General features: G+C 43.3%; 2 protein-coding genes across 2 annotated transcripts; one reads left to right on the forward strand and one right to left on the reverse strand.

Moving 5' to 3' along the window:
* The first annotated feature begins 62 nt into the window (after positions 1–62).
* On the forward strand, positions 63–4774 carry CFAP144 (cilia and flagella associated protein 144). Its single transcript, XM_081195147.1, has 4 exons — positions 63–302; positions 2373–2432; positions 4114–4217; positions 4474–4774. The coding sequence occupies exons 1-4, from the start codon at positions 167–169 to the stop codon at positions 4585–4587; spliced, it is 414 nt and encodes a 137-aa protein (XP_081051273.1). The 5' UTR covers positions 63–166; the 3' UTR covers positions 4588–4774.
* Positions 4775–5134: 360 nt separating this feature from the next.
* Positions 5135–12097, reverse strand: EBNA1BP2 (EBNA1 binding protein 2). The gene is made up of 10 exons (XM_081195135.1): positions 11917–12097; positions 11497–11693; positions 10484–10567; positions 9646–9812; positions 9354–9477; positions 8313–8402; positions 7995–8070; positions 7127–7220; positions 6098–6260; positions 5135–5445 (listed from the first exon to the last, which is right to left on the reverse strand). The coding sequence occupies exons 1-10, from the start codon at positions 12080–12082 to the stop codon at positions 5395–5397; spliced, it is 1212 nt and encodes a 403-aa protein (XP_081051261.1). The 5' UTR covers positions 12083–12097; the 3' UTR covers positions 5135–5394.
* Between the last annotated feature and the right edge of the window lie 16 nt (positions 12098–12113).

Consider the following 12113-nt stretch of genomic DNA (forward strand, 5'->3'; position numbering starts at 1 on the left):
AAAGAGAAGGGGCGCGGTCAGAATCCCGGCACAACTTTCGGCTGCGACGTTCCGCTCGGTTGCTAGGATACGAAAAGGTGGGGAAACGCCGCCCGCAACATACACGAAGGGCATTTCGGGGCGCTCCGGGCACGTTCTAAATAGTCTCCCACCCAGTTAGCGGCAGATGGCAGGAGCCGTGCGGGTCCCAAAGGAACCATTGGACCCAGTAAGCCAGAACAAGATCTTCTGTGAGACGGTCCGGAAGGAGCTACGATGCCAGCGCCTGCAGACGGAATACGCGATGAACCCCCTGATGACGGGTACGGGGGTACCGGGGGGAGGGGAGAGACTTCTCCCCTTCTCATGGGCAGACGGAGCTTCCCAGTTAGGTCTATGGGAGTTCCCTGGCTCTTGACTCCAGCTGGCTCTAGTTTCCCCCCTTTCCACGAACGAACCGTGTATGGGTGCTAATTGTCATACGTTTCTAGGTCAAGTCATCTTGCTGCAAACTAAAACAAAAAACCCCAACCACCACCAGAGGGGTTTGTGGCACTTTAAAGAGTGTGAGGCACAGGTTTCTGACCGCCACACACATATCTGTGTAAAGGAGGGAAAGTGGTAGGTTGGAAACAAGTAGCAAAGAAATGCAAAAGCAGTACTGTATTGGCAGTTGAATTAGAGCTTAAATGTATGCAGACCGACCCTCACAGCTGCAGCAATTTGTGTTATCACATAAAGTGCACTTTAAATGCCCCAGCAGAAATATGAGCTGCAATATGATCTCCATAGGATCAGGGGCATTTAGAGGTGCAATAACTAAAGGGGAGGGGCTGTAGCTCAGTGCATGCGGAAGGTCTCAAGTTCAATCCTCAGCATCTCTAGGTGAGGCTGGGAGAAAATCCTGCCTGAAATCCTGGAGAGCTGTTGCCAGCTGGTGTGGACCATACTGTGTTACATGGACTTGGTATAAGGCAGCTTCCTATATTCCTAAACCACATTCTCAGTGCCAAACTGAATTCAGGAAGGATTCATAGGATAGAGCCATTTGTTGGAAACATATTTGCAGTTTTCTGTGTTTGTTGGAAACATATTTGCAGTTTTCTGCGTACCTGGATTTGCAATCCTAAAACTCAGTCAAGAAGACTTACGAAGAGCTGCTTCATAACACATCAAAAAAGCTTGTTAAAATATCCTTTTGCCTCCACATACTAAGGATATGTTCACATTACTGCTTTCTCCCCATCCAGGGCACCCACTACTTTTTGAAGCTGCATTCACACGATGTTAGCCACAATCCATACTGATCTTGTACTTTGACAAATACTGTTTGATGCATTTCCCAGCCCCACTCCCAAATTAGCTTTAATCTGGCTGGAAAACTGGATGGGGAGTAAACAGCAATGTGAACATTTGAGACAGCTATCTCACATGCCCAGACGAGCACACTTATACAGATGACAGCTTCATGAATAGGAGTTGGAAGGTGGGGATTGCAGGGGCAAGAAATCGAAAAGATGTCACATGTGGGAAGACAACCCTGCCCTATCTCTGATGCGAACACCACTGTGCAAATGCAGCTTGAAACACAGCAGCAGGGGCAATGGCCTTGCTGCATTTTAAGCCACTAACGTAAACATACCCTAACAGGCCTACCCCTCTGGAAACTGACATACAGTGGTGCCCCGCAAGACGAAATTAATTCGTTCCGCAATTTTTGTCGTCTAGCGAATTTTTCGTCTTGCGAAGCACGAAATCCCATAGGAATGCATTGAAAATCAATTAATGCGTTCCTATGGTCAAAAAAAGTCGAAACAAAGCCAAATTTGGTACAACAACAGTTTATTAACTGCTCTTTAAAGTCACACATACTGTAAAGAGCAGTTCAAAAATTGAAGGGAAAATAAATTAACTTTATAAACAAAACATGTCTTTGTTTTTAGACAAAGGAAACAAAGCCGCGAGACGTTTTCGTCTTGCGAAGCAAGCCCATAGGGAAATTTCGTCTTGCGAGGCAAATCGAAAACGGAAAAACCTTTCGTCTAGCGAGTTTTTTGTCTTGCGAGGCATTCGTCTTGCGAGGTACCACTGTATTACACAAATCTCTCTAATAGTTTTGATCCCAAGTGCCAGTCTTTTCCTCTAAAATGATGCACTGGCTTTGTAGTGTCTCCCATGCCTATCTGTGGGACCCCCAAAAGTTATGCAACAGTTGTCCCCCAAATATCCTTGTGGTTCTTTGAAAACCTGCATTTAAGAAAAAGGCCTAAATTCCTGCCAAAGACGGGTGGTGTGGGGAAAAAATGATAAATTTCTAAGCTTTGTTAGTTTTCCTCTGCCCTTGCTTAAGGTTATCTAGTGATTAATTTGCCTTATTTTGCTTTTACCTTTAGTTTACACCATAACTCGAAAGCCTACCTCTTGGCATGATAACTTAGAGGAACCTGCAGATGGTAAGCACATGCTTTTAAACTTTAAGTTAGTGAAACAGAGAGGAGTCATTTATGAAATGTTTTCCAGCATGAATCAAAGAAGGCAAAGTATGTAGCACCATACTGAAGTCTAAACGTCAAACTTCACTCTCTTTCTCCCTCTGTAAACCAAAAAGCATTATACTATACAATCTGCAGTGGAATGTGGCAAGAGACAGCTGATAGCTCCAATTTTTGTATTTCTTGTTTTTTTGGGATCAATCTTTTATTGGATCAATTCCTTTCCATGTATGTTGGAGCGCTGAAACTTTCAAGTTAAGAAAAAAGTCACTGCCATTATGTTTTTTTCTTAATAATGATATATTTTTGCAAATAAATATTTGAGCCAGTGTGGTGTAGTGGTTAAGAGCGGTAGTCTCATAATCTGGGGAACCGGGTTCGCGTCTCCGCTCCTCCACATGCAGCTGCTGGGTGACCTTGGGCCAGTCACACTTCTTTGAAGTCTCTCAGCCCCACTCACCTCACAGAGTGTTTGTTGTGGGGGAGGAAGGGAAAGGAGAATGTTAGCCGCTTTGAGACTCCTGAAGGGGAGTGAAAGGCGGGATATCAAATCCAAACTCTTCTTCTTCTTCTAAAAGCACAAGCTTCAATATTCAAAGCAACAAACCCCAACTTACCTAGCCACACAGTGATACTATCAAATTTGACTTCCAACTTAATATTATTTCATTAAAAGTAACATCTAGATTAGTTCCCATTTCATCTTTTTAATTCTTTACCTTTCTAAGGGTTCTGAGAGACCTAAAAGCTGCTTGTTATGTTGAAATGCCTTTATCCAGGATATTGGTTTCAGGATGGACACTGGTTTGTGGCCTTTTTGTAACTTGAATTCTTGCCAGCAAATAATGTTGTAATATAGGACAATTGTACTGGCTGGGGCTGATGGAAGTTGTGGTCCCAAGCATCTAGAGGGCACCAGGTTGCCAAAGGGTGGGCTATCCTATTCTATGACCTTGTCATTAAATACAAAGAAAATTCAATTGCATTTTTACTAGGTTTGCCAGTGTTTTTAGATATTTGACACACACAGAACGAAAGATACCAACTTTCTTTGCAATGCTGCTCACAGAACAGGCAAAGCAGCTGTCCTTCCTCATTCACAGCAAGAACCAAAAGCATGTTCAACTCCTCTAACATTTTTTGAGGGGGTAGATGGTGGGAAAGATGGAGGGCACAAGGAGAAGGGGACGACCGAGGACGAGATGGTTGGATAGTGTTCTCGAGGCTACCAGTATGAGTTTGAGCAGACTGCGGGAGGCAGTGGAAGACAGAAGTGCCTGGCGTGCTCTGGTCCATGGGGTCACGAAGAGTCAGACACGACTAAATGACTAAACAACAACAGGTGGTGGGTATTATTGGTATATGATTAATTTTGTTGTATCGTTTTGTTGTTTTATGCAAGCCAACTTGAGAGAATTGACCATGAAAGGCAGTATATGCATTGTGAAATGAATGAAGTATGGAAAAACTTCAGGTGCAAGCTAATAAGTTATGCGAGCAGAACAAACATTGAAATCGATAGTGTATAAGCATTTAACAGAGCACTGTAGCATCATCACATCTAAAAATTTCAGTGCAATTTAAATGCCTTGCACCCAGTCTACACTAAGCAAGTCTCATTGCCAATGCTTTAACCCTATAGCTAAGTTCCTGAAACTAATTCATCATGCCGCACTTGAACCAAACAAGAAATACACAGAACCACAAACAGAAAGCCAAGAAATCGGCTGGTTTTCCTCACCTTTGGTAAGTGGGTTTTTAAGGAGCTTCTGGGGAAGTGTATGTAGTTGTCTGGTATTTTAAGAATCCAGACTTTACAGGAAAATAATTTTAAGCTGTTATAGCTATGGATAAAGCTTGGAAAGTTTGTAGGGAGTACCTGGTTGGCTATCAGAATCTAGACATTTCACCAAATGGGGAGATAGTTTGGGGAAAATATTCAAATCCTAGCTCCTCCCTTATGCCAAATGTTCTTATACTATAGTAATATTCTCCTTCACAGATCAGTGTAAACCGGAATGACAACAGGCTATACTTCCCAAGTCGGAGCACTGAAATCACCAGATATATGGCTGCTATGTGGCGCCTGAAGGGGATGACAAAAGATAAGCGATAAAGGAACACAGCATTGCAGGACTTTAAGGGAAGGACTGTAGACATAAATTTAGGCTTCCAGACTTCCATCTTTTAATTATTGCAAAGCATAAGACAGAGGCCTGACACAGGGTGCAAGGCAGTGGGTATAGGAAAGTCCTGTGTTATGTGAACATTTAGTATTACAATAAACCTGACCTGAAACTGCCTGCTATTCTTTCTGCTACCGTATTCATTTTGTACAAGTCATCAGTTTTTATAGTGGGTGGATAGGACAATCTGTTTCTCAACCAGAAGTTGTGGTATGAGCAGCAACAGTAGTTCATGTGATTATTTGCTGGTAGACCACCATCTTCTGCTGTTGAATGGAAGAGGACCCAATGCCTTTAGCAAAAAAAGTCATAAAGTGGCAGAAATACAAAAGCTGTTGCTTAGTACTTTGCATGCACCACTACTGGGTGACGAGGAGCACACATGCTGATGTTATGTATGAGGTACCAAAAAAACTGAAGGATTTAGTGAGACCCAATGCAAACCAGAAAGGATCTCTCCCAACCTGACACAGATGATCAAGCTATCAAGACTTTTTAATTCACCATCTTGCACAAAGAGGATCAAGAAAGACCAAATCAGTATGAAATATAGGCAACCAGAAGCATCTGCTTGTTATTTATGTATGAGAAGTTGTACACCCAGTGACAGGCAGTACCACTTGCTGACTCTGAATGGCAATCTGAACGGCTATGTTGTCCAGGTCAGCATCACTTCACGCCAACGTTCCGTAGGGAGTCACACTTCACGAAGAAGGAAAGGTCACCCATTTTACTCGTTATCGGGAACGGTTCTTCATCTTCTGCCTCACCTTCTTGCCAGGCCTCTTCTAAAATGAGATACAAGTTGAATGTTATCATTTTACTACCTTAGCTATACTGTACAAGGGAAAGGGTATGGCAGGGAGGGAAAGGGGGAGCTGTGTACCACAATGGGCTGGTTCACATGTAATGGCAAGCCAAGTCTTGTGGGTTGCTTTTCTGGGTCCAGGCAGGGCAGAGTGACTGAACAGTCCTGCTTGTTGCTCATTCACAGAACACCATGGTTTACTTGTTACTGTGGCTTAATGTGAGGTGTGAACCAGCTCAGCGAATGCTCCACTAGCAGCCAGATTACAGCAAGATTTTCCCAGTTGGCAGCTGTTAGCTAATTTTTATTTATGCCAGCAGAAGACACCCTGATAAATTTTAATCATTTAATTTACGCACTTATAAATTTAATGAATTTATACCCTGCCTTACAAAGTTCACTTAAAAAAAGATAGCAATATATAAAGCAATGTAAGTAAAACTCAAACACACACCCTCAATATAATAAACAGCAGCCATAAAGAAATACTAAGAGCCCACTCTAAACCATAAGAAGTGTAGCCTGATTAAAATCCCTCCAAATTATATGAATGCATTGGTAATTTATTATAAGCCACTTCTGTTCATTAACATTAATTGTCTAAATAAAAGCAATTCATGGCAGGTACTCACATTGGCAGCCTTTTTCCCTGCTTTCCCAGGACCCTTGTGGTGGGCCACACTAGCACGGAAGTTGGACGTATCATTGTGACTTTCTCGAGTGTTCCATTTTGACCCTTTCTTCTTGCCACCAAAACCAAACTTCTGATTCTTGTAGCGTCGTTTGGCACTTGGTCTGAAAGAAAAACAAGCAGCTAATTATGGCTGGGTACTTAGCCATCTCTCTCCCCAAAAACTGGCCGGCTCCTCAGCACACATTTTTATCTTTCTCTCCCTGCCCTCAAAAGGAATTATTCCAACTGCAGTACACCATTATTTTAAGCAGCACCCCACACCCAATCCTGACACTTCACAACCTGATTCCCACTTTGCCAGACACCTAATGGCAAAGACTACTCATTCAGCATCAAACAGAAACACTGGAAGCCAGTAGTTAGTTTGCTTTTTCTGTGCACCCAAACAGCAACAGTTCTAAGGCTGTAGGTCTCAGACAGTTCAGTCTTACTAGGCTAGTTTAACTGTAGTGATCAAGCACTCTGAGGGCATTAGTCTTAGGTGTTAGGTATGAAAGAAGTTAAATTTTTATCTTGGGCTCCAATGCTGTCGGGTGTGATGGCAGTGAGATCAACTTGGGATCCAACTGGCCAGCTCAGCCCCTCCCCACCTCCAAAAAACCCTTTTGGAGGATTTCAGTGACTGTCACCAGCAGGGACCTCACTGACAACACTTGTGCACATGCATTTGCAAATGAAAGGGGCAGTGCCACATCAGTGGAATGACAAGCCACTCAGTTGACATCAGCTAGCAGGAGGCTGCTTTAGCTGAGAGAGCTGGGCAGAGGGACACCTTTGGCCAATCCAACCCCATCACTGCCGCCTAGCTCCCCCTCCAGTGCTCTGCTAACGGATCAACTTTTGTTATTAGAAGGACTTAGAACGTAAACACGAAACAAAACAAAACTGATCCAATAAAAGACTTATGCATGGTAAAGCAAAAGAAATGCAAGTTTTAGTAGACATCCCTGCACTTCACAGGCCTTACCCTTTATTTTTATGCTGGCCTCCAGCCCCTGCCTTCTTTCCCTGAGTTGCTGGTGCTTTTTCACCTTCCAAGAAGTCCAGCTTGTCCGAAAGACCTGAATAAAAGACAGAATAAATGAGCTGCATGCAAAGCCAGAAATTCCAGGACAAACACTGCAGGAAGGCTTGCTTTATCACCCAAAAGGGTATACCTATGCACAGGAATATTGTGCAGCATTTAGACCATGGGTAGGCAAACTAAGGCCTGGGGGCCAGATCCAGCCCAATCGCCTTCTAAATCCGGCCTGTGGACGGTCCGGGAATCAGCATATTTTTACAGGAGTAGAATGTGTCCTTTTATTTAAAATGCATCTCTGGGTTATTTGTGGGGCATAGGAATTTGTTCTTTTTTTTTCTCTTCAAAATATAGTCCGGCCTCCCACAAGGTCTGAGGGACAGTGGACCGGCCCCCTGCCAAAAAAGTTTGCTGACCCCTGATTTAGACTCTCAAGTACTAGATTATAATTTCTATATTTTCTATGCAGCAGTGGCTGGAGGTAACAACAAGCTTTCCCACAAACCAAGTTCTTGCAACATGGACTACACATAAGCCTTCCTTTAGGTATTCTACTTGCATGCAAAAGCAACACAGGGACAACAGGGCTCTGAATCATGCAGGGAGATTCCACAACCCAGGAAGCTCTCTGCTTCAGAAGTGTGCCCTCCCAAGTTGTGGAGGGACTGTGATGGAGCTGAGCATACTTAGCCCCTCTCTCATGTTGCTTTTACATGCAAGTGGAATGCCTGAAGAGGGCTACAGTTTTCTACTGCTGTAGTAAGGGTTGGGGGGGGGGAGAAGTGAAGAATAAAGTGGGAGTGGAGTGCCTCACCTTTCTGGTATTTCTTGATTGCATTCAGCATTGTGGATTTCTCCTTCTGCCTCTTCTGCAGCACCTCAGTTTGGACCTACCAACAAGAAATAAAAAGTGAGCCTTTCCTTCCACAGTACCCCAGTCCTTTCCAAAATGCTCCCCTTTTTTGCACACACATGTATCCTTCCCACACCCCAGGAGTCCTGTTCATGATATTTCTAGATACTTTTGCCAAAGGATTCCAATGCTGAGACTGCCAATCAAAACAATGGGTGTGTCTTTCCCGCTTCCTCCATTCCAAGGGGGCTTCTATGTTTTTGTCACCATTTTTCTCACCTTTTTGCCGTATTTTCTCAGGGCACGGAGCTGTTTGGCTCTTTCAGACTTTTCCATTGCTTCTTGTTTACTCTTCAGCTTATGCCGAATCTAATTGAGAGAAAGCAACCAAAGTGCTTTTTATGCAGATGAAGGCAGGTTCCCTGAATTTGTGACTATGAAAATCTGCTTGTTTGTGGCAATGATGCTCTTTTTAATTTCAGAAATGAAAACCAAAGCAGCTTAGAGTGTGCTGCACTCCTAAACGTGAATTTTGACAATTGCTTCAACTGTTTAGGACTACTCAGACTCTATAACTGTTGGGCAAAAGTTGCTGTCTTTCTTCAGCAAGATCACACAAGACAAGAAAAAGCATCATGCCAGAAACTCATAACCCACCATTATTTCTTGGATACATAATGACCAAAGGGAGAGGCAAGAGCAAATGCACAAATTCACTATTAATGCCTCAAAATGCAGCCATGGCCTTAGATGCATCATTTTGTTAATACAGAAAAAAATGACAGTTATTTAAAGAGCTTGATAAGGATGTATTGCTGCCAAAGAATTGCTACAGAATCCAAGGCTAATTCTTTATTCTGAAGGCCCAAGACAATATGCAGCAGGGATGGGAACCTCTGACCCAAAGGCTTAACTAGGCCTGGCACAGGTCCCAACTGAGTCTGCAAGACCCGTTTCCCTAAACTACACACATTTGCCCCATACCCAATGTTGTATGTGACAGCAGCATTATGTTCCACACAAAATCAATCTTCATTATAGTCCCTCTTTCTTAAGAGTTCAGTACAAACCGAAAATGCCCACAAGCAGGCTTTTTATGGCCTTTTATTAACAAATTTTTAATTAACAATTCATGATCTGTAGCATTATGCACTGAGAAGAACTTTGCTAGAGCTCTTTTTCTCCATTTGCTGATGCACTACGATCAGGCACCATCAAAATACCAGACCCAATGTGCCACATTTTTGTATATGGCCAGCAACTGTTAACATATCCATTATAGCAGCCAGATGAGAAAAGAAGAGGAACCATGCACCTTACCTTCTGCATCTGCTGATCAGATTTTGCCATCTCTGCAAAATAGTCATCAGGCCGCCTAGTAGGGATTTTGAACTTATGCAGCCGAGGCAAAGCTTCTAAAACAGATGCTTGGGCTTGACGATAGCTGGAAACACAGGATAATGTATTAGTAAATTGTTACTTTTTCCAATGGACAATAAAAAACTCTTGAACTACTAACATATTGTTCCATTGTGCATATGGCTGAAAAAAGCTAAAAGCTCAACACACCAGGCTGATAAGCAGCAGCTCTACTTCCTGTACACAGACTTACAAGCTCATCTCTCTCTTGAAGTCATCCTCGGGGTCAACATCATCTTTGTCAAGTGTTTGACTAGAAGCTGCATTTGTGGCACTTGTTTCCAAATGAGAGGTAACATCAAGCCTTTCAATCCAGGCCAGGTGTTTCTGGAATTCAGACAAGCACTGCTTCAATCCATCCTAGAAAAGAGCATATTAATTGTGCATTAAATGCAACCCAAAATCTTCTACATGATAACATGCCAACCAATGCAGAACTAGGAATCTCTCCTCCCCAAACAGACCATGTCCTGATACTCCCACCCCAAAAAGATGCATTGTCTTCTGCTCTCTATCAAATCAGATGCCAGAGGTTTTTGAGCCTCAAACTCCTCCTAGTGCTTCAGTCTTAACAATGACAACACAAACAGAGGCCAATACAGAATTTATCCTATAAATTTGAAAGAAACTGAATAGCTTAAGGGGTTTTATCAGGCTGCAGAACATGGTACCACTCTTATTTTGATAGAGTGTAGTCAAATAAGTGTCAACTTTTTTTCTTGCCCCACCCCACCTCCAACATGTCTTGATGGTCCAAATGAGTAAAGCATCAAGTTACCATGTAAGTGGTGGATGATGCCCAATCTAAAAGGTGAGATTCATCAAGCATGCAGCTAAATAAGCCCAAGCCATTCCAAAAAATGAAGAGGACAGTAGATGCCAGGAATTCAGTTTAAAGGTTCAGTTCAGAAGACGGACTGAACTGAGTGGCTGAACAATTTTATTCTGGCTAAATGGTATGCCCACGCAAAAGAAGCTCAATCTGCCCCCACAAATTAATCCCACAAAGGTCATGATCATACAGCACTCACCACGTTGTTGAAAGCTTTAGGCTGTCCCTCTAGCACAACATTTAGGCCTGGCTTGATTGAACCTTTAGAAAATGCGTCTTGGAGCTATATGGAAGAAAAGTGATAAAATCAGCAGCATCCCAGATTGCTGAAACAGAAGGATGTTAGCTCACCCACCCCAAACCCTTAATAATAGAAACCTTGGAAAAAGTAAGAAACCAAGCACACAGGAGCATAAGTGAGAGGAAACCTAAAATGAAGCACTCAAATTGCAAGTGATTAGACAAAGCAGCTTTCTACCTGCCCTATGTAAGCATGCTTTGCTTTCAATGCTGAATTGACACTGTACTGTGACGTGCTACTGTGAACAGGCATTGGTGGCTAGGAGTGTGAGTCGGTAAGCTACTAACTCAAATTTCACTCTAGTCATAAACCAACTAGGCAAGCTGCTATTCTTTCCACCTCAGCTGCTTACTTACAATATGACCAAGAATATAGGGCTATTACTTAAAACACAAATAATGCATGTAATGTATGATGAACCCATGAAATGGTTCCAGTTACAGATAGGTAGCCGTGTTGGTCTGCCATAGTCAAAATAAAAAAATTCCTTCCAGTAGCACCTTAAAGACCAACTAAGTTAGTTCTTGATATGAGCTTTCGTGTGCATGCACACTTATTCAGATACACTGAAATGGGTTGTGGAAGCTCCCTGCACAATTCACTATGGAGAGACGTTCAGTGTTGCCTGGTGTTACACCATCACATGAGCAGCTCTAGCTAACATGGATTAGCCCTGCTGTCCCTGTGTTGCTTCTACATGCAAGTAAAGATATTTTTATAGGGAAATGCCCTATATAAATTTTAATTTTTAAGGTATTACTATTATATAAATATAGTCCTGTCTACAACCTTTGTAAGAAATGAAGTGTAGCCCTCCACGGCAGGCTACAGAAAAATGAGCTAAACATCACCAGCCATAACAAACATCCTGCCCACACTCCAGCGCAGCATGATCACAGCACTAAACTTACCTCTCGGTCAGTGACAAGAGACTCTTCCGAATCCGATGACGAGAAGCCTTCCTCCATCTCTACGTGAGGCATTGCACACTGTGCTTCGGGGTGCCTCGAATCCACCGAGCTACACGAAGAATGGGGGGGGCAGAGAAAGTGCGCTCCACCTTCAATTTCTTCACTGGAGAGATTAGTATTGCTTCCCCGCGGCCAGGCTGGTAAAAGACGGAGAAACGGCATACATTTAAATTCCAGGAATGCTTCACCTGTTGAACTTCCACTGCACATTCCTAACGATGCATTAAGCCGAACCTGGGGCTTCTTCCCTCCCTAGAAACCGCCTCGCGTTTTATAATCCTGCTCGGAAGGAGCCCCCGCTGTATTCAATAGCGCTTACTCCCACGTGAACCGTACATGCGACTATAGACTTGGTCTTACCACGAGTCCTCTTCTGGCGGCCTCTTCCACAACTCCAGCCAGCCGCTGGTTCAGAAACCACGCGGAACGGCACAAAGCTACTTCCGGTTTCCGTGTATTTCCTCTTCCGGTTAGAGCTCCCCACCTCCCCCGCCCGCTCGCCATGCGACCAGGACGCCGTCTCCATAGCAACCAGCCTCGACTTCCTTTTTTTCTTC

Source organism: Podarcis bocagei (assembly GCF_964188305.1).
Source record: "Podarcis bocagei genome assembly, chromosome: 5".
NCBI classification, from domain to species: domain Eukaryota; kingdom Metazoa; phylum Chordata; class Lepidosauria; order Squamata; family Lacertidae; genus Podarcis; species Podarcis bocagei.

Coding starts and splice junctions, on each gene's coding strand:
- CFAP144 (XM_081195147.1), top strand. CDS start 167: ATGGCAGGAGCCGTGCGGGTCCCAAAGGAACCATTGGACCCAGTAAGC. Junction 2,433..4,113: donor CTTAGAGGAACCTGCAGATG/GTAAGCACATGC, acceptor TTAACCCTATAG/CTAAGTTCCTGAAACTAATT. Junction 4,218..4,473: donor GCTGGTTTTCCTCACCTTTG/GTAAGTGGGTTT, acceptor TCTCCTTCACAG/ATCAGTGTAAACCGGAATGA.
- EBNA1BP2 (XM_081195135.1), bottom strand. CDS start 12,082: ATGGAGACGGCGTCCTGGTCGCATGGCGAGCGGGCGGGGGAGGTGGGG. Junction 9,813..10,483: donor CTAAAGCTTTCAACAACGTG/GTGAGTGCTGTA, acceptor GCTCTTTTCTAG/GATGGATTGAAGCAGTGCTT. Junction 8,071..8,312: donor TGAGAAAATACGGCAAAAAG/GTGAGAAAAATG, acceptor TCTTGTTGGTAG/GTCCAAACTGAGGTGCTGCA.